This window comes from Pelmatolapia mariae, linkage group LG1 (assembly GCF_036321145.2).
Source record: "Pelmatolapia mariae isolate MD_Pm_ZW linkage group LG1, Pm_UMD_F_2, whole genome shotgun sequence".
Lineage (NCBI taxonomy): Eukaryota > Metazoa > Chordata > Actinopteri > Cichliformes > Cichlidae > Pelmatolapia > Pelmatolapia mariae.
The window spans coordinates 24,863,104-24,885,646 of NC_086227.1; the positions used below are offsets into that span (position 1 = coordinate 24,863,104).

The 22,543-nt window shown below is 42.2% G+C and overlaps 1 protein-coding gene across 2 annotated transcripts in view; it reads right to left on the bottom strand.

Moving 5' to 3' along the window:
- Positions 1-520: 520 nt before the first annotated feature.
- Positions 521-22,543, bottom strand: part of hipk3b (homeodomain interacting protein kinase 3b) — a 44,894-nt gene continuing 22,871 nt past the window's right edge. The window contains exons 3-17 of one of the 2 annotated variants that reach the window (XM_063477014.1): positions 16,753-16,876; positions 12,631-12,750; positions 12,064-12,150; positions 11,367-11,551; positions 11,116-11,275; positions 9,751-9,874; positions 9,506-9,630; positions 9,144-9,268; positions 8,350-8,517; positions 7,940-8,260; positions 7,706-7,852; positions 7,258-7,520; positions 6,942-6,993; positions 5,997-6,136; positions 521-5,187 (exon numbers count right to left, since the gene is read on the bottom strand). In XM_063477014.1, the coding sequence (XP_063333084.1) occupies positions 4,676-5,187; positions 5,997-6,136; positions 6,942-6,993; positions 7,258-7,520; positions 7,706-7,852; positions 7,940-8,260; positions 8,350-8,517; positions 9,144-9,268; positions 9,506-9,630; positions 9,751-9,874; positions 11,116-11,275; positions 11,367-11,551; positions 12,064-12,150; positions 12,631-12,750; positions 16,753-16,876 (2,653 nt within the window). In that variant the 3' untranslated portion in view covers positions 521-4,675. The remainder of the gene's footprint in view (positions 5,188-5,996; positions 6,137-6,941; positions 6,994-7,257; positions 7,521-7,705; positions 7,853-7,939; positions 8,261-8,349; positions 8,518-9,143; positions 9,269-9,505; positions 9,631-9,750; positions 9,875-11,115; positions 11,276-11,366; positions 11,552-12,063; positions 12,151-12,630; positions 12,751-16,752; positions 16,877-22,543) is intronic. The other variant, XM_063477022.1, reaches the window with a different exon arrangement.

Here is a 22,543-nt window from a genome sequence, read left to right on the forward strand (position 1 = left end):
TGAAACGATTCTAAAGGATAGTTTTTTTGTTTTTGGCAATAAATGTAAAGATACTACCTTGCAAACTCTAATTTTCCTGCCATTCACACACTAAAACAAATAGAAATGAGTCCAATGTGTCCTATCATTTATATTAATGTGCATTAATGTGAATGAACAGACCAAATCAGAAAGAACTGCATCAATAGATTTTTTTTTAATTCAAAGTGAATCTTAACAATAATACACCATAAAGTCTTATTTTGACACTCACCAAAAGAGTCACCTGGAAAACCCGCTTAATGTGACAAAGTAGAGAAGGCTTGGTCACACCTAAATCACTGAGAACTAGAGAGGAAACACTATCGCAAACTGTAAAGAGACATCACATCCATAGAGTTAGTTTTCCCAGTCCTCATACTGTAAATATTGCACAGTGCAATTGCTACATGGCAAACTAGTGTAGCACAAAATTAAAAAAGCAAACGAACCAAAAACAGGAGGAAATAAAAGCCACAAAAAAAAAGAAAAACTACAGGTATTAAAACAGTAACAGTTCAGATTTAATTATCAAGTCTAATTGATGAGCAATCCAAACAGATGATTCCATAACTTGCAGTGTGAATTAACTCTGAAATTGATACAGGTGACCAGAAAACTGAAAATAAGAGCTTGAGTAAAACAAATCTCATATTAAAATCAAACAGTTACACAGTAGCACAATTAGACTAATACACACCCTGAATTAAGATCTCTAAAGGATAATACCGCAGCAGAGGATTTTTTTTTTCCATATCAAAGTCATAACATTAATAGAAGTAATTTTACAAATGACTGTTTTATCTGTTAAATGTTACATGAATCCTCAAAAAAAAAAAAAAAAAAAGAAAAGAAATCAAGGTGTCAATCTTGTGGAAAATTAAAAACAGTTTTAAGATTTCTCTCCTCTTGCATCCATTCTTTTCCTAAACAAGTACGGGAGAGTTTATGCAGGCGCATTGCTGGTGAATACCTTTGAAGGAATCAAAACACAGATTACATTTCACATGCTTATTATTGGGGGAACTATTTCAAGCACTAATCTGCCAAGTCCATGCCTTGTCATCATAAGCTTTCTTTCCCAAAGGGATATTTGAGTATGATCAGTAAAGCATACAAGTCAGACAAAAGCTATTATAAAACATACAACCATATCAATGTCAGTGTCGAAATGTGGAGTATTGCACTCATGACTGACAGAGAAGATGACAACCTCCTCGACAGAGCTCTTTTCGTCCAGAACCCAGAACAAAAACGCCCAGATATACTCTTGCTGGATATAAAGCATAGCTTCTGATTTTTAAAAGGCCAGTGTTGTCAGCCGTGGTCTGGTTACTCCCACTCAGCTTCAGCTTACATGATAGGAGCGCTGCTCTAGGCAGTCAGCTTCTAAGCAGACAAAGTGAAGCATCTAAGGTGTACATGCAAGGTAATGTAAAGCATGGAGATTATCTAAGAACACTTGGTGGTGCAATGACCGCACAATGTAAAGTATTGCATCTGCTGTTCAGCCAGAGTGACTATCCAAAGACCATTGAGTGAGTGTCATTCAAAGCGCACGCATGTGTGTGTTAATCAGAGAGGTTTTACGTGGCGACTGTTTGAAACAAGCGGAGAACCACCACTACGCTGTTCATGTGTATAAGCTGATCAGAAGAGTCACTGTGATGAAGTCCTACTTTGAGTTGTTTTTATTCTCTGCTTCTTGTTTTTCTTACTTTCCTCTTTAAACTCTTGGTCAAATGTCTGTTAAAAACTTGTCCATTCTACACTGTAGGGAACTGTTACTGAATTCTATGCCTTCCTCAAAAAAAATCAGGAAGAAATCACCAGCATGAATTCTCACTTTCTGAATCTCAAGGCACATAAACAGTGCTGCTCACACTGTCTCAATTTCAAGAAAGGACATATCACAACGGTAACGGTTTCGCACCAACAAAACATCGTTTTGATATTAGACACTCATAAAGGGGAGAGCGATATGAACTCAAGGCAGTTTAGAATATCAAACTGTGAAACTGATATCCTAGCCAGATATAACATTGAACAGATAAAAGGGCTGCAATAAATACTTTGATCAAACCAATTTAACAATAAAAACAAATCAGAAAATGTCATTTTAGAACAGAAAAATTGGGCTAAATTTCTCTCTTACAGTCTAATCACCCAAACCCTAACAAGCCTCCCTACCTCTATAAGTGCTTAGTGGCAAGTGCGTTTGTGTGTGACTGGTGGAAACAACACAGAAGTCTTCCAATGGAACACAATGTTTTTGTTTTCTTTTTTTCCCCCCCGGCATCTCGCAGTGCCCTCATAACCCACGAGAGTACTGGTAGCACACCGTTTACGCACAATAAAAAAGTTAACTCAATCCTGCAAGCTACAGCTTCAGATGTGTACAAAACATCAATATGAAAACATACAAAAATTAAGTTACATCGATACATCATTTATATGCAGTGACGAGCCCAAAAGGTTAATAAGGATAAAATACTGATGCAAAAAACACGCACCCCGAGAAACGACAAATGCAACTAATGTTCATCATCAGCAATACAGTAGTTACAATGACACTTCAAATATGAACGCAAAACACAAAAATCAAAACCACTTCTATTTCAGATAATTAGGGACCTATACAAAAATAGCAACGCTAGGTTTAAACTCAGAGAGAAATCACCTAATTTCACAGCTATTGAAGTGGCAATCATATAGCAGCTTATCTATGATACATTCAAGAAAGAAATGATACGACTTATTAATTGCCCAATAAGCTAGACAAAACCTCAGCTGTTTTTTTTTGTTTGTTTTCTTTTCTTTTTTTTAAATACAACTTTTTTTTGTTTTAATTTAACCCCATTCTACAACTACAGTACAACTGAGGTCTATGCAAACAGAATAGCTACCTTGCTCAAGAAATGAATTACAGTCTTTGGTGCTGCACAAGCAACTTCATTTGAAAATAAAAAGACAAAAAAGAAACAAAAAAAACTCCACACGTAACTAGTAAAACGAACAGAAGAAAACAAAACAAAAACGCACACACGCAGCATATCTACATATATATAGACTGGTGCTACCGTCTTATATATGTATATATATCCTCCCTGACGGAATGTATAAAATAAGCAGTTGACACCGATAAGCTGTAAGCCTTTAACAAATGGTATAATGTAAAGTGAAAAAGTTAACTTTGTCACACATGCATAAATGAGAGAATTGCACACAATTAACTCACACCTTATCAAGCATCTGTACTAAATAGTCTAGCTCTATAATATATGTCCATATATGTGTGTATATCAAATACTGCATGGTTTGCTCAGGCTTAGAAGATTCCATACTGTGAATTAATTTGCATTTTTTCTTTACCTAATCAAAGCCATGCCCACCACACTTCTAAACATCTAAAAAAAACAAACAAAAAAAAACAAAAAGTGAAAACACTCAAAAACGAAAATACGAAGACGAAAAATGAAGAATAATCAACGACTATTTAGATTGTATTGCAGTTTCAAACAGTACAAATACTGTTAGTAGTAAGAGTTTCACTGAATAGAAAGTGATTATCAAATATTAAGCAATACTCAGTACTTGCACTTTGTACACTAGTTCATTCGGGAACTGGAGAATGAAAAAAAAAAAAAAAGAATAAAAGAATAAAATGAACTGAATGAAACAGCAGGCATTTGCAACAGCAAAGCACGCTGTTCTACTTGAAAGAACAGAGGAAAAAAATTAACTCACTACACGCTGAAATATACACAGACTCCAAAAAATAAGCACCGCTATCCGCGATACATCACATCCATGCAGGCTATGCATGGACATATACACATGTGCATATATATACACTCACACATAGGATGCATCGACTGATTGGAATTTCAAGTGCTGCAGTCCAGTACATTAATATTCATGTATATAGTCATATATAAGTAGTAACATTAACAACCTCAATATGTAAGGCACTATGGCTGGGGACAGTTATACAATGCAGCGAGTCTTGTGACACAAACAATAAGAGCAACGTCTATGCATCTTTCCGTTTACATTTTTGCTCATGCAAGACCACATGCAGCGTGAGGAACAACCCTATTTAATTCGGTTAATTGACTTGACATTGCTAAACACCAAAAGACACCGAAAAGGTACAAATACTTCAAACGCAGTACAACGTACACTGTGGACGACATGTGCATCTGTCAATCTAGAGCTAGAGACTGGGATGGCTTTACAAAGATGAATGTGTCTTGCACACACGTAAGAAGGCAATATAGAAAAATAGCTGGGATCAGGGGTGCAAAGTCTAACTATTCAACAACACCCCAATTATTCACCTGTCTTGAGGAGTATTCGTAGAAGATCCAATGCAAAGATATATCAAATGTGCAAAACACATTAAGTGTGAGTTTAACTATTCATTCATTCTTTCATTCAGTCATTCATACATTACTTCCTTCTTAATTTTTGCCAAATCATCTCTACCATTGGAACTTTTTTTTGTTTTGTTTTTTGTTTTTTAAAGCTTGAAGTTCAATTACACTCAAGTCTACATGATTCAAAAAATAGTTTGCTTTCTCTGTGGTTGTGCCATGGTTTTTCAGAAATAAAAACCATGTTGTTTGTGGTTAAAGATATATTTCGCCCTGCTCACTTAGCCCTCAGGTGGTATGAAGGGTACCTGAGCAGCCATGCTCAGATGTAAGGGTACTGGTTTATTTTGGTAGGGCTGAGAGGGAAACTGCCGTAGGCGGGAGAGGCAATGTAGGAGTGCGGGGGAAAGAGGGGCTTGAACTGGCCCTGGGGGTGCAAGGTGGGGGAGGGTAGCAGCCGGGGGTTGATGCCTACTGCGACTTGATGCACAATGCCTGCCGGATGGGAGATGCTGTAGGTTGGCTGAAGGACGGGGCGGGAGGCCCCAGGAGAGGCCAGGAGGTGGGCCACAGGTGCAGCTGTGACCAGAGGACCAGACGGAGGGTACGACAGTATGGTGGGCTGGGAGTGCGGATGTCCTCCAAGGTGTGGGTGGGGGCCCGTAGTGTGGTTTGGGCTGCTGTGGGAGAGAGTGAAAGTGTGCCCATGCATGGTGGGAGGGATGTAGGCCTGTGGTCTCCGGTGGGAAAAGTTCCCGTTCCATTCCTGATGGCAGGAACTGAAATGTTGCACCTGAAGAAGCGAAGAACAACAACATTTCACATTCAACGCCCTCAGATTCATCGGTACTGAGTGAATCTTTGCGAGCCACTAGATGCTGCTGTTTCCATGCGCTTGCATGTAAATGTCTTCCATGTTATCAGTCACCGACAGCGGCATCATCTGCTTGTGCACCAATGCACATAAGAGTAAATGAACAGTATCAAAGTAAAATACCTTCATCTTTAAAAATATTTGGAAACTTAAATCATCTGACACCATTTGGGAGCACTGCTATGATGTTGCTCCTCCCAGGGAAGTTCCACTTACAGTATGAACTTGACTGCTGCACTACCTCAAAAAGGAAATATTTGAAATTCAAATGTTGTGCTCTTTATCACACATTAAACTGTAGTGAGTGTAGTCACAAGTACATCTGTTACTTTAATAATATCATGTTATTTTACAAGTTGCCATTGCTGCTTCACATTTTAGAAAAAGACTTGACGCTGACAAAAATTATAAGATGCGGCGTTCTACAAGCAACAGCCAATTACGTTCATAAAGACACACTGTCGAAACCAGGATTATTTCTGCCTAGAGCTAAAACCAAGCTTTTTATGCTTTTGTTCAGACTTCTTTTGAAGAAGAAACATATTTTGCCCTTTCAGGACAAGTTTCTTATGTCAAAGTTGTTGTTCTCAAAATCTCAAATTTGTGCAAATAATTTTACAGTCAATATTACTTGATGAGGCAGATTTAATTTTTTTTTTTTCAAAAATAAAGTTTACTTGTACTAGTGTCTTTATTTACGTCCACGGTATGCGACTGCATGTGCTTACCTGCCCAAAGCCAATAGGCTGCTGTTGCTGGGGCTGGAATGCAGGGGTAATTTTCTGAGGCCTGTTGAGGAGGGGAGTGGAGTGATGATGTTGCCGCCCAGGAAAACTGCGCCCTTTGGACTGGCATGAAGACTCTAAGCCTGAGGAAGCAGGTCATGTGAAAAGGGGCACAGAAGAGAACACGGAAAGACTGAAATGACGCTTATAAACACAAACAACACAGTGTCCTACTAACAATATTAGATTGTAAATAACAGGCAAACAAGATTGAGCCAGAGATCCAACTACATCCAGAGAAATGGCAACATTTGTGGCAGGAGGCTCTGAAGGCTTATTGGTGACTTCAGCTGTGCTTGATCAGTTCCAAACCGTTAAACACAGTTATATCTGTTCTTTCATTTAGATGATTATAAATAGATATGTTTTGGGGATCAGGGAGGAGTTTGTAACTAAGCTTGTTCATAGAGCTTATAGTGGGGGTCAGACCATCGGCTAAAAATACACATGGCAGCCTTAGAATAGGAAGCTGTGCCCTTTTATGTGTGCCTTTAGTTGTAATAGTTTGGAGGTTGGAGACATGAAGGTAATATGAATCTGTATGATTTTCTAAGGATTTACAGTAAAACCTTGCACTTTAAAGGGTCTTATTTATTTAAAAAAAAAAGAGGCAGATCTTAAATGACAGTTGTTGCCCGTGGTCCCACTTACCACAACTGTTATAAAGTCTACATACAGCATGTGTAACTCCAGTCTAGCACCAATAAAGAAATACTGACTGATATCTTTGGGGCAATTGCACATGCCTTATGCAGATTCAAGAAATGCAAATCCACACAGGAACAGAGGGTCTCTCAGCCTTGAGTCAGAGTAAGAAGTGTTGACAGCAAACAGATATCCACTCCAACGATCAGAGCAGATATGTCAGGGCACGTAACCCATAATCACCTGTGAGAACTTCTGTGGCCTACTGAAACGACATAATCCAAGGCCACGTGACCTGTGGAGCAGACGGCAGCAGTGGTGACAAGACCTTTGAGCTAGCGCGACCTAGTCATGGATTTGCAAGTTGTCTGACTCAACAATTATTTTAAGTATACTTCAGACACTTAGCAATTGAGCACAATGAATGAATATAGTCATGTTAACCATATCATTAACTATCATTTTAGTTTAGAATGATCAGTGTGTTAATCTACTGGCCATCCCCCTTTTAAGTAGAGTAAGAACGTGTATAAATCTGGCAGCAAATGTAAACCATTACCTGTGTTGCCATGAGTTTCACTGACTGCAGGGTTGTTATTGTTGTTGTTCTGCACCCGCATTGGAGGCACCACAACAGTACGAACTGTTGGTTTGCAGGGCTCGGTCTCTGGGGCAACACATGCGACGCAAGGCTCGCAGTTCTGGTTGCTGTCAGCAATATAGCGCCTTTCTGTGAAGGGACTGTTGCTATGGCCAGAGGTATGTGATGCAGGCGAGCTGTCCACGGTGTCACAACCACTCTCCTGTTCATCATCCGACATGCTGCAATAAGAATGAAGAAGGCAACTTACGGCGTGGTAGCTGAACAGAATAACTCTCAATGTTGCACACTTTTGGTTATCATGTACTATTTTAAAATTTGGGCTAATCTGTCCAATGGAGACTTTTAAAACCAGGCAATATCTCATCTGTTCAAGCACAGTCTGAAGCTACTATCCCTACTTTACCTGTTGGGGTGTTTGCAGGGAGATGTGCTGGACTGAGCTGAGGCAGAAGAACTGGTGCTGAGCGTACTGTCTGGACTGCTGAGAGAACAGACTCTCTCCATACTGACGGTGCTCTGACACGCTTCACAATCTGCACTCCCCTTACATCTGTGTGCAGAGATGTATCAAATCAGACACTCAATTTGAATGTTTTAAAGAGATATTAGGAAGAGGAGCATCGTAGTCAATACTCACTCTCCAATTGAATGTCTTTGCGCGCCCTCCTCCTCATCGCTGCTGATACTGATGACGCTAACAGTTGGACTAGCGAGGTCAGAGATCACCATAGCCTGTCTCTGCTCCTGTGAAACTGAAAGCTCCTCACAGTCTGGCTCCACTTTGCAGCAGTTCTCATCCTCCTCCTCCACCTGCTCTGCTCTTTGCTCCTCTCCAATAGCGTGGCCTTCCTCTGGACATCTGGCTTCCTCTACCTCGTCCACATTCTTTGCTGTATCGGCCATCTTTGGGGACTGACATGCTAAATTTTGGATGTTAGTGTTTTGGGAGATGTTGCACCTAGAAAAGAACAGAGGAGGCTTTGTCAGATTCATGTTTTTGTGTCCTTATTTCGTAAGGGAAGAAAAAAAAAAAAACATGCATCATACCTGTTCACAGAGGGCTTGGCTCTCTTGTTGGCAGCTGGCTGTGGCCACACCACATGTGCAATGCCTATGTTGATTGGCTGGTGGGTGGACATGGTCATTTGGTTGGTTAAGAATGGCTGAGGGTGTGCAATCATGGAGCTGTAATGGTTGCCATGGGGACGCACTTTCCTGCAAATAAAGCAAAGATCTCAAATTGAGCACAGCTTTCAATAAAATTGGTAGGTATAGCTACATCTCTACCAAAAGTACTCAAGAAGCTTTAGTGATTTTTTTCAAGGAACTAAAAGCTTGCTTTGGACTGTTGGATGTCTGGACTGCCATGACAAAGATTAGACTAATTCTATCCACTACTTTGGGTGGGGACTCAAAAAGGCAAAAATGTTAGAGTTGAAACATGTTTTATGAGCTATTATGAAGACTGAATGTGCAATGACCAATAAATGTTTGGTGCTGCAAGACACACACACAAAAACACACACGCGCGCACACACACTTCCCCAGAACTTATTCTAAACTGTAATTCCTGTGGTGGAATAACACAGAGTTTGTGGTCCCTGAGGAAACTTCCTGCAGCACAAATGCAGCTTATGACTCATAGATCGTTAACATTCAGTGGAGCAAGCACGCAGCATGAGAACAGCATGTCCATTCCTACCACACGGAAACTAAAGATAATTAAGCATCAATAATTATTATAATATGCGATGGAACTATAAATACAGACGCGAAATGATATGGATGACACATCAGGAAGACGGTGTAGTGTAACCTCCTGAAATAGATGCATGTCTTACCCCCAGTCACCCAATCTCTGTGAGCCTGCCACTGTGTCAGACGCCATAGTGGTTGGTGGTGGGGGCACCGATGTCACCTGCTGCCAAGTGGGCACCAAGATTTGCTGTGCACGAGCTGACCAAGACTGTTGGAGTGCAAAGAAGCAAAGTTGCATCACTGCAGAATTTACTTTCATCAGGTTGTACATTAAAGGTCAACTCTGAACTTCTTTCGCACGTGGTTATTTCTCCCCTTTTAAATGACTCCCAAAAATGATTAATATATATTAAATGAAAAACATTTCATTGATCTAAGCACACTAATCACCTCAAGCTAACATTTCATATCAGTACATATTCTGTCATTTTAAGTGCCTCCTTACCTGTGTGATGACTCCAGGTCTGATTTGTATGGGCTGGATTGAGGGTGCTTGTGTGACTAGTGGCACAGAGGCCTCCATTCGAACAGAGTAACCTGCTGGTTTAGCTGTGTTGTGGGGGATTCCTGCTGTGGGAGGTAATAGAAAATGTCTATGTTAAGTCTATCCACAAAAAGGAGAGTGACAAATCAATATAAGAATGACTGAAAGCATGACAAATAAATTAAATAAAGTTTTACATGTCCTACCTTGAATGGTTGGGGGACACAAAATGAGAGCCTGCTGAAATGATTCATTGCATCCAAATTGACCACTTCCTGTCTGCAGTGGTATGCCAGGGTGCATTACTGAGGCCGCTGATGGAGCTAACCCCTTAAGGAAAAAAAATAATAATAAAAAGGGGATAATGGCATTTTTCAGATTTATTGTAATTACGATCAGTAGCACTGAAGCGCCAGCAGATGGCAACATGCCAGCAGCATTTTTTCCCCCAGGTGAGAGAGATCAGAAACATATTAAATAGAGAAATTATTGGGTAGTCAGTTAACTTTTGGCTTAACAGTAGTATATAAGTCTACAGATAATGGCTCACAAGGTGTAGGCCCACCTGAAACCCATATCACACAGAATTTCCTAAGTCGCTGAATCAAAGCAGGTTCAAGGTCCACTTTTGTACTAATGCAGTCCTTGAAGAAATGAAAGTCACTAAGCTTAAAGGATTGTGGTTATGCTCTTAAGCTGTTGATATTCCCTGTTCTAAGACACCTTTTGCTATGAACATGCTCAAGAATTGACTGGCCTTAGGGGTAAACAGTCGAGCATGTTCCTTTGCTTCCCTACTAATGCTTCTCTCGTGCCTGGGTATAATCACATTTATTGGCTAACAACAACTAGGTCTATACAGTCTGCTACAGCTCCTGCATGTATCCCAGCCCCCGCACACATGACTGTAAACGCAAAGCAGCCTTTCAAATCGGTAATGCTAAGAAAGCCACCACATCCTGAATGATAAACATTGACTTTCTTTTATAGCGGCCCATAAACATAACAGAAATGACAGTGCATCAGTTTTATCGTTCAATAAATGCCATCTGGTACTCTTATCCGTTTTTAGTTCTGATTTGGAATGAGGGAGACATAATGTGATCTTCCCGTGTACTAATGGTTAACTATGTCACCATTACATTGTTATTCAGGTAATGTATGTATGCATGCATGTCACTATTAGTCATGTTCATTGTGAGTACATGTTAAATAAACTGAGTTGTTTTGCATTATAAAGATCCAAAACCCAAAAAAGGGTCAGTTGCTCTTTTCTCCTCAGCAACAACACTGATTTGCACTGTTGCCATGACCTCAGAAACATGACGTGTTTTTGTTGCCATGACAGCAGTGCGAGGACGCAATAAGACGGACAAGTCAGTACACAAAAAAGCAATAAAAGCAAGGTCTGTACAATTACTCTTCACAGAAGCACAAAAACAAAGCATATTATTATTAATTCACATCATGTGGGATTATTCCATCATTCAGGAAACAAAACTTTGTTTTTGAATATTTTAATTTCTGGATGCAATAATTACTGTGTGTAAAAAGAATCAAAACCAACTTACTTGAGGATGGACAGCAGTCATCTTGCTGAAAGGGTGATTGGCTGAGGCAGCAGCGGTTGTAGTTACAGGCCTGATGAAAGGCCCTTTGTTTCGGTTTGCGGCCTCATATGCACTGGGACGAGTCCAGCAAACATCCATGATGTGGAAACATGACTTCACACTGAAGACAGAGACATGGGGAGTGCAAGTTACCGGTATATAGGAAGGTCAAAATTGCACCAGTTCCACAATATGAAGCAAAGGTAACTCACTGGTTGCTATGTGGAAAATCAAGCAGGTGCTGCATCGTCACAAATGGATGGCTGAGAGCTTCAGCGGGGGCAATCCTCTCTTCTGCATCAATCAACAGCATCTTCTTCAACAAGCTCACAAACTCCCGGCGATCTGCCTTCTCTGCCAGCAAGTCACTACCTTCCAAGTTCATCATCAAGTTCACCTGGAATACAAACATTTATTTAGGCTGACTTGTCAAAATAGCTGAGAAGTAGCAGATAAAATAATCATCTTTAAAAAAAATTATGAATCATAATGAATAATATAATCTGCTTAAAATTAATTAAAGCACTTTTATTGGAACACGCATTTTCCAGAAAAGCAAGCGAACATAATTCACAAGAATCTCTAGTGACGTTTAAATCAAAAGTACAGACGTGAACAGGCATCGACAGTCACTGTGGGAATTTCCACCTGTGGTTTGTTTTGTGTGACTGAAACTTGAACCTTTTTGCTTCTGAATTTAAGTTTACCATTCAACTGAGGGGGGAAGGCAATTCAAGAGCAACTTTTTTTCTCTTTCACAGCAACAACATGTGTGCTATCTTCTCCTCATATGTGTGTAGGTGTACTTCCTCTGGTAAAGACCTAGTAGCCTACAATGTCTAAACCTTTGATGTTGTACTTCCTCTGAAGTCCCGATAAGTACATTGTGGTCCAAGCTTTTGAACATACATGCGCTATGTCATCCAAACAGCTGAAGATGTACTTCCTTGCTTCCTTTGATTTCATTCCCGTCTCCACCTCATGCTCATCTGTTGACTGTAGACAAGAAAATATTTAGTGGAGATGTACCATATGAATGAAGTACAGCACTTGCTACTTGGGATTTGAATATTTTGTTACTATGAACTGAGTCATTTGTATTCACAGCTTTAGCTGTAGGCTGGGTCATTTACAGCTACCAATATATGCTGGCTCTGCCAGTAAACTGTTTCATCAGAAAAGTCCAAAGAAAAAGCCCTAATCTGATACTGAGATTAGTGGAGTGTAAATACAATATCTCCATTGTACTTGAGATTAGACAATGATCTTAATTATGTGTACAAGTTTCAGTTTACTGCAGGAAAGACACCGCCATGTCTATACTAGGAACAGCAACTACTGTTTACCGACAGGAAGAATGTATTTCCAATTCATCTTTACCTTTAAGCTTTTCCCAAAAAGGTTAGAAACTATGTGTTTTAAATAAGGAATTCAAATTCTATACATTTCTGTGATTTGTATATAAACACTCCTCACCTTTAGTCTCCATGCTGCATAAGGCGAGTCAGACTCCTTGCAAAAGAACCGAGCTGTCTTTGTCCCCGAATTTAATAAATGTTCTCCTGGCAAACCTTGCGTCTGAGAAATGTAGCGAATCTGTTGAATGTGAGAAGAGAAAGGGAGGAGAAAAGATTCCATGAAGAAAATAAAGCACTGTAATAGTCACTTCAGAAAGGAAGGCTGTTTTCACCATCATTATCACTCTCTCATAAAACTAACATCACTGCAGCACTGTTGTGTACAAATGGAAATTTACAAGGTCATTGGCAGTGACATCACACTAACAGGTCCCTCAGAGTTACTTTGTGTGGATGTGCGCACGGTGGTAACTGCTGAAAAGACCTTGAATGTGGCATGTTCTTGAAAGGTCTAAACCCAAATAAGACCTTATATCGAGTCTAGTTTGTGATGTCTGAAAGATGTCACTGTCTGTTCATGAAAACGTATGAAAACAAGGTTCCTATGGTCTCAAACTCAAATACATTCCTGGGCAACGGCGCCTGTCAGTCACACACGCTGTGAGACAAGAATGTCATACACAGGTTTATGAGAGGACAGCAGTGAGAAGCCTGGCTGACGTCAATCACACCCAAGTGTAATGAACAACAATCATTACAGATTCAGCACAGCTAAGACGCAGAGAGAGCAAAGAGCCACATGGTAGGAATGACAAAGATTAAGGGAACTGTACACACACACATTCGTATGTAGCACTAATAGACGAACATAATCCTATAACACTGTGAAATCAAGATAACTGTAAGGCAGAGAAACATGCATGTCCCCAATTGTATACTGGGATGCCAATGTTGCGTCGTCATTTCAACATATGCAGGTTTGGTTTTTTTAACTTACATGTTTTTGTTGGAATCATTTACTCCGTTAACGTTCTTCTTGGCCTCTTTGGCCACCGTGATACTTAAGCGTTAGCTAACTTGCATCAGAGTGTTATTGAGGTGCAAATTCTGCAATGTGTCTGTGTGTGGGTGGGACAGTTCATTCATATCAGTTGGCCATATGTGAGGTTATAAAGCACTGCATTCGCTCCCACTCTGATGGGATGCATGATGAGCGCAATCTTGTTTGTTAAGTGACTTTGATGGGATGGTGGAGATCCCCTTACATTCAACTATTACACAGCACACTGCATCACAGTCCATTTCACTTTTGCTTTTGGAAATGTTCTTCCTTTCATATCAAATCCCATATCCCCAATAAAGGCTGATTAAAGTACATCTACCAGGCCCCATTTCTTTCATTTTTTTTGTCTTGTACAAGAACTATTGATAAAATAATCAAAGATTACTGAAACTGCCAATTCTAATAAACTTTATCCCAAAAGTAGCCTTAATTCCCCTCTTTTCATGAAATACTGCAGCTAAGCTTTAGTCATGTCAACAGCAACAGCCAAAAAAACAAAACATAAAAGAAACACCAAAAACAAAAACACCAATGTGCGTGGGTGGGAAAATTTTTGCGATGGGAAAACCCTTATTTTTCCTTGAAGGCGTGCCTCTGCCAAGAGCTTAAACCAGTGAGATCACTGGCGCAAAGCTACAGCTTCACAAAACAACTATCAAGCGAGCCTGGGCCTGCTGCAGGGCAAACAGGAAGCACAGCAGCTTTTATTTTATGACAGTCCTGATAACAGAGCATACTATAAATAATGCTTTTCAATGTACAATTAAATAAATAAATTATATACATATATGTATACATATACATATACACACACACACACACACACACACACACACACATGTCTGGTTTGCTATCCTCGTGGGGACATCCCATTGACATAATGCTTTCCCTAGCCCCTTACCCTAACCCTAACCATTAAAAATGAATGCCTAACCCTAACCCTTACCCTAAACCTAACCATAACCTAATTGTAACCCTGACAGTAAAACCGCATTTTGAGTGTGAAAATTGCTTTCAACCCCAAGGGGACCTGGATTTTGGTCCCCACGGTGCAGAAAGTCCCCACCAGGATAGTAAAAGTCAGATTTTGGTCCCCACCAGGATAGTACGAACCCGTACACACACACACACACACACACACACACACACACACACACACACACACACACACACACACACACACACACACACACACACACACACACAGAGAGAGCTCATAGCCTACACTCTCTCTTTCACTTTTGACACTTTAACCCCTAATAACCCAAAACTCTTTATTGGTGACCATGCATACAACCTCTTATTCTTATACAAGGCTGAGTACGAAAGGAAAATATTGGAAGAAATGATAGCAAGGACTCATTTTACTTTGCCATCTGCAATTCCACATGCTGACTGCCACTGTTCTCACTTGCACGGCTTAGCAAGCAAGAAACAAAAAGAACTACAGAAAGGATATAAAAAAAGGCCAAAGAGATAACGGGTGGTATAGTGGAGACCCCAGCATCATAGCTAATCGTAGCCACTAATAAGGCAACACTAACTAAGTGCATTAAAAACAGAAAAGAGGCCTCATGTAGAAGTAAAATATAATGTGACTAGGAGATGAGGTAAAAAGTGGGGTTGAGTAAGTAAAAGGAAAGCAAGGAAGCAGGAGGAGCTAGAGTTATAAATACAATATGCTGTGTAGGATGGAATAAGACCCCATGTAGAAAGACGAGAAGAAAAAGGGAGAAGAAAGGGTGGCAGAGGGTCAGTCACTTCCTGGCAAATCAACTTATGACTCTTGGAAAATACCTCAAACCAACAAACCACTGCTTTGCTAAGGTTTGCAATGGAATTGCCAGTTAATGATTACTCATGACTTAAACTTCTCAAATGCTTTCATATAAGGAAACTAACACATGATGGTAGGTAGGCTCTGCTAAAGGACTGTAAGGCTGAAATGGAAAGAAAGTAGTTTTGTATGCGTTTTTTCTTTTACTGACAGAGCTGTGGTTCTCTTTGGGAGAAAATACTCAGACTGACTGATGATTAAATTCAAAGAAGGTTAATTGTACTGGTTGTTTTCCCATTCTTGGGGCAATTCAATAAGCACACAGGGAACCCTTTATGCCACTGGGCAGTCTTTCAGACATGTGGGTTTGGTATCACAGGACAGTTCAGTCACAAAGGTCTTTAAAAAAAAAAAAAGTATCAGTAAAAAGTATTTCAACCATTTTGTGAGAAATAAAAAGAAAAAAAAGAATGAACTCTTCTCTACATGAAACCACTGCCACAATCGCCAGTGTTCGCATTGTGTTTAGATTCAAATACATAAAATTTAATCCTAACTTGAGGTGGTTCTCTCCAGATACCTCTAAAGCACTTGTGACATTCTGTCTGGCTTGTACAAAAACAAATTAATCATATTTAGGCCTGTCCTGCTGTGTTCGAGTCAAATCTCTTTCGGAGGAGTTGAGTTCTCTCTCCTGTCTCAGCCCTACAGAGAGTGAAAAATGATACCAGGGCATAAAAATACCTTGGTATGATTACAGTGTGCAGCACGCAGCTGAGGGGAGTAATGTAAAGTGCTGCATTGGACAGAAAGGATCCGACTGAGGCTCTGCTGGCAGGCTTTGAGTAGATGGGGCTCCGAGGCAGGGGAAAGCCGCTCAGCATAAGCCCAGATCAGTCTAGTCCTGGGAAGACACTGTCAGGGCTCCACTAGGAGGGGCAGGCATCCAACAGCTTTTAATAGACATACCATCAATCACAAAAATATACCCTAATGCTCAGTGCCACAAATACAGTCCTCAGGGTCAGTACATCACAAAGAAACCAGAACATCAAGTACCTCTTTTTTTTTTTTTTTTTTTTTTAAACTGCAATTTTACACTCCTGGTTGCTTTCTTTGCTCAAACAATCTATCGCAATATTTATTTCAGAGCATAACTATGCACAAGAGCTTTTGTTTCCATAAACCTCCGAAGTTTTATTTTAAAAGCTTCTGTGTTTCAGTGAAGAGGAGAAACTGAGTCACAGAAAGTAAAAGTAGAAGTTGGACATGTTTAATAAGTTACTTAAAAAACTGAAAAGAAGGGATAGTGGGGGGGTACACAGCAGAGATGAAGAGGCAGAAAATCCCCAGAAAAAGAAATGAGGCAAAAGTGCACGGTGAGAAGGTTGGCTGTTTACCTGGTCGTACTCCAGGGCCCCGGGGTAAAGAGGCCAGCCCAGAAAAAGCTCCGCTATCACGCAGCCTAGGGACCACATGTCTATGGCTTCACAAAACGGCAATCCCAAAATAATCTCTGGAGCCCTGTGGAGCAGAGAAAAAACAAAAAAAATACTTAAGTACCTTCAAAAAGCTTTTAAAATTCATACATGACTGTACTAAAAATAAATGTTCTATTGTGCCTTTTTAATAGAAAAAGAGCATACACAAATAAATTCAACCACTTCACTTATTTTTTTTTTTTTTTAATTGTAAACTACAAATCTTCAGAAAAATACCAAATTTGCATTTTGCAGGGCCTTTGCTGTTACAGCCATTTAAAAGCAAGAGTTATGGGCATAGCTATTAACAAATTAAAAATGTGCAGACATAATCCATGCATCAATAACACCTTAAAATCTTTCCTTCATTAGAAAAAAAAATGTTTGCTGAAAATGTTGGTTGTATAAACCAGAGTTGAAGTATTGAGCAAACAGTGGCACTGAATTCCTGATGATAGCCAGTCAAATAGGATTGTGCTTTACGTGTGTAACAGTGCCAAGAGAATTGTAAGCCAGTACTGTGTGTGTTCTGGAGCTGGAGTGCGTCAGCAGGCCATGCCAGTGGGTTAGCAGGTCAGCCAGGCTGGGATCAGAGCTTTGACAGGCTTTGACGCTCAAGTCTGAGAGAAAATAAGAGCCGTAGTCACTAGTTTATTTAACCCTACATGCTTGCTCAATGTTACGTCTCCATAAAAGCACTGCAATGCCACTTCATGGAAAAGGCTCATGGTGACACAAGTCTGTCAGGATGACTATATGTAAAATATGCTGACAGTCAATAACTTAGTATTCAGAACACACCACAAACCTTAGCAACATGACAGAGCACTGACAGGATGATGTATTCAGAGCTCACAAACCTTAATGTGCAGGAGTGACCTCCAAGCTCATTAAAATCAATAAGACACTAGCAGTATCTAGCACACCAACAGTACGTACTAAACAGAGGCTTCACAAAGCTGCTTTTCAGAATAATGTCTTAAGAGTGCCATGCAGTTCATTGCAGAAAGAAATAATGCTCTTTTTATGCCATGTCTAAAAATATGAATAGTATGCACAAGAACTTAGTTAAAAAAAAAAATCTATATACACAATTTTTTAATCCAAAAGGCTAACAGAAAACTCAACATAATTTCTTCAACTTTTTTGAAAGTGTATCAGTATACAGAGATTTAAATATCGTACCAGATGCTTATGGATGCATTTTCTATTTTCTATCTCTCCGTGAATCGCTACCTTATCGTGGTGGAGGGGTTTGTGTGTCCCAGGGATCCCAGGGGTTATGTTGTCTGGGGGCTTTTGCCCCCTGGCAGGGTCTCCCATGGCAAATTGGTCCTGGGTGAGGGACCAGACAAAGAGTGATTCAGAAGACCCTTATGAGGAAAACATCGAGGGAACAGTTTACCCTGCCCGGGATAGGGTTACCAGGGCCCCGCCCTAGAGCCAGGCCCGGGGAGGGTGCCCAAGGGCGAGCGTCTGGTGGCCGGGCCTTAGTCTATGGGGCCCGGCTGGGCACAGCCCGAAAAGGGGACATGGGCCCATCCTCCCGCAGGCCCACCACCCGCAGGAGGTGCCATAGGGGTCGGCCGCATTGTGTGCCGGGCGGCGGCCAGGAGCGGAGGCCCTGGCGGACTGATCCCCGGCTACCAAAACTGGCAATTGGGACATGGAATGTCATCTCTCTGGTGGGGAAGGAGCCTGAGTTAGTGCGTGAGGTTGAGAGGTACCGGCTAGATGTAGTCGGGCTCACCTCTACGCATGGCTTGGGCTCTGGAACCAGTCTCCTGGAGAGGGGCTGGACTCTGTCTCAGTCTGGAGTTGCCCCTGGTGAGAGGCGGCGGGCTGGGGTGGCTATTCTAATATCCCCTCGGCTTGCTGCCTGTACGTTGGGGTTCTTCCCGGTGGATGAGAGGGTTTGTTCCCTGCGCCTTAGGGTCGGGGAACGGGTCCTGACTGTCATCTGCGCTTATGCGCCTAGTGGCAGTTCAGAGTACCCAGCCTTCTTAGAGTCCCTGGGTGGGGTGCTGGAAGGTGCTCCACCTGGAGACTCTGAAGTCTCTCAGTAGGACAACAATGCTCACGTGGGTAACGACAGCAAGACCTGGAGGGGCGTGATTGGGAGGAACGACTTCCCTGATCTGAACCCAAGCGGTGTTTTGTTATTGGACTTCTGTGCAAATCACAGTTTGGCCATAACAAACACCTTGTTCGAACATAAGAGTGTCCAGTGCACGTGGCACCAGGACGCTCTAGCCCGCAGGTCGATGATCGATTTTGTAATCGTATCACCAGACCTGCGACCATATGTTCTGGACACTCGGGTAAAGAGAGGGGCTGAGCTGTCAACTGATCACCACCTGGTGGTGAGTTGGATCAGGTGGCGGGATACCAGAGGTGAAGGGAGCCACCAGGCTGAAGAAGGAGTCCTATCGGGCTTGGTTAGCCTGTGGGACTTCGGAGGCAGCTGACAGGTACCGACAGGCCAAGCGGAATGCGGCTCGGGCAGTGGCTGAAGCAAAAACTCGGGTTTGGGAGGAGTTCGGAGAGGCCATGGAAAAAGACTTTCGGACTGCCTCGAAGAGATTCTGGCAAACCGTCAGGCGTCTCAGGAGGGGAAAGCGGTGCTCTACCTGCACTGTGTATAGTGCTGGCGGAGCGCTGCTGACTTCAACTGAGAAAATTGTCGGGCAGTGGAAGGAATACTTCGAGGACCTCCTTAATCCCACTGACACGTGTTCCGAGGAGGAAGCAGAGTCTGGGGATGAGGGGAATGACCCGCCAATTTCCGGGGGCGAGGTCACTGAGGCAGTTAAACAACTCCTTGGTGGCAGAGCCCCTGGTGTGGATGAGGTCCGCCCCGAGTTCCTGAAGGCTCTGGACGTTGTAGGGCTGTCCTGGTTAACACGCCTCTACAATGTTGCGTGGAGATCAGGGGCAGTACCCCTGGACTGGCAGACCGAGGTGGTGGTCCCCCATCTTTAAGAAGGGGGACCGGAGGGTGCTGGAAAGGAGAGTTCCTCCGCTAGTCGAACCTCAGATACAGGAAGAACAATGCGGTTTTCGTCCTGGTCGCGGAACACTGGACCAGCTCTTTATCCTCTCAAGGATACTTGAGGGCGCATGTGAGTTTGCCCAACCAGTCAACATGTGTTTTGTGGACTTGGAAAAGGCATTCGACCGTGTCCCTCGGGGTGTCCTGTGGGAGGTGCTACGGGAGTATGGGGTGTCTGGCCCATTGCTACAGGCCATTCGATCCCTATACAACCGTTGCAAGAGCTTGGTTCGCATTGCCGGCAATAAGTCGGACTCATTCCCGGTGGGTGATGGGCTCCGCCAGGGTTGCCCTTTGTGACCGATTCTGTTCATAATTTTTATGGACAGGATTTCTAGGCGCAGCCAAGTGGCGGAGGGCTTTCACTTAGGTGGCCTCAAAATCTCATCTCTGCTTTTTGCGGATGATGTGGTTCTGTTGGCTTCATCGGGTGATGGCCTCCAGCTCGCACTGGAACAGTTCGCAGCCGAGTGTGAAGCAGCAGGAATGAGGATCAACACCTCCAAATCTGAGGCCATGGTCCTCAGCCGAAAAAGGGTGGAGTGCCCACTCCGGGTCGGGGATGAGTTCCTGCCCCAAGTGGAGGAGTTCAAGTATCTCGGGGTCTTGTTCGCGAGTGATGGTAGAAGGGAGCCGGAGATCAACAGATGGATTGGTGCCGCGGCCGCAGTGATGCGGACGCTGCACCGGTCCGTCGTGGTGAAGAGAGAGCTGAGCGTAAAAGTAAAGCTCTCAATTTACTAGTCGATCTACGTCCCTACCCTCACCTATGGCCACAAGCTGTGGTTAGTGACCGAAAGAACGAGATCGCAGATACAAGTGGAGGAAATGAGCTTCCTCCGAAGGGTGGCTGGCCTCTCCCTTAGAGATAAGTTGAGAAGTTCAGCCATCCGGGAGGGGCTCAGAGTAGAGCCGCTGCTCCTCCACATCGAAAGGAGCCAGCTGACGTGGTTCGGGCATCTGACAAGGATGCCTCCTGGGTGAGGTGTTCTGGGCATGTCCCACCGGGAGGAGGCCCCGGGGCAAATCCCAGGACGTACTGGAGAGATTATATCTCTCGGCTGGCCTGGGAACGCCTTGGTGTTCCCCGGATAAGCTAGAGAAGGTGGCTGGGAGAGGGAGGTCTGGGCTTCTCTGCTTAGGCTGCTGCCCCGCGACCCAGTCCCAGATAAGCGGAAGAAGATGGATGGGTGGATACAAATAACTACAGATAATGGCATTGCTCAGAATAACTTGGCCCCAAGATTACATTGGTGAGAAACCCGAGAAGTAGAAAGTTATTTAACTTCCATTAAGCATATACATAACAGTAAAATAATCCATTGCATTGAACTGTCGTACACACACGCGCAGAGGTGCACACACACAGTTTAATTTCAAAGAAATCTGCTCAAGAAATATCTTGGGTCTGCCATTTTGCAAACTGGACATATGAACCAAGATGATCCTGTACTTTCAATGTACATATTAAAGGGATCCAGGGTACAAGTAGTCAGCAACATCTGTGAAGTCATATCAGACTAAAGGACGTGGGACACATGGAGAGAAACAGGAAACCAACCGTCACCTATTAAAAACAAATGCAGCTGCTTGAGTAGCCAACATAGTACCAGAAAGCCTAGGTAGAAGGTATGCGAACCATTTCCGCCTTACAGGCCTGTCCTATTTATATTTTTTAAAAAAAAGAAAAAAGTTTTTTTCCCTTGAGGGGTGAGAAGCCACATATCAACACATCCTCTCATTCAGATATGCATGGAAGTATCATGTTATACGGGAAATGTCCAACCACTGTGACAAATTACCCACACGTTCAGCTGCCTTTTCAGTGAGTCTCTTGTCCCACAGACAGACTGTATTTTAGCCTACAGCTGTCAACTGTCCTCTGTGCTTTCGCAGAGAGGAAGGCATAGAGAAAAATGAACCACTTCTTCACCTGACACAGGTTTTGGCTGAAGTGGTCCTCCAGCTTAGAGCAGCTCTCCAGAGCAGAAAAGTAGTACTATAAAAAGCTGCAGTCTAAGGGGGGGCAATATCAGCCAGTCTTTCTGCAGAAAAAAAAGACTCACTGAAGAGGCAGCTGAATAACATTGAGAAAAAGCATCATACACGCCGAGCGTGAAGGAAGCATGAGAAGTAAAGGCCGGGGGACTAGCTGCTTAGCAATAACTGAGCTTTCAAAATAAGATGCTAATATTCTCTCGGAAGGAAATAAATAAAATAATGCTAAAATGGATCACTGATTATTAATATACTTTAGCAGCCAGTAAGAAATGTTGTGTGTGGGGAAACAATGTAGAATAGGGTTGATAAGTCTCATTAAAACAAATGCAAGGCATCACTAAGTATGTCTTCCAGTTAGGCACTACTGTGTAACTAAAAACCAAAGTTCTTTTCACAACAAAATGCCAAATCAAATCGAACAACAGCTCCATCTTCATCTGTGACACCCTACCTGCTCAGAAAAATTAAGATTCACGCAATTATTCTGGTGTCAATAACCTTCCTTTATGCACAATCCTTCCCTATTTCTAAAAGTCAAAGACAGCCTACTAAGTCCCACACAAACAATGCACCCACTTATTCAAAACAATCCAGTATTATGGCTTTATAAGCATCAGTACAGCATTTTTGTCAGAGAAATATACAAAATGTCAACAT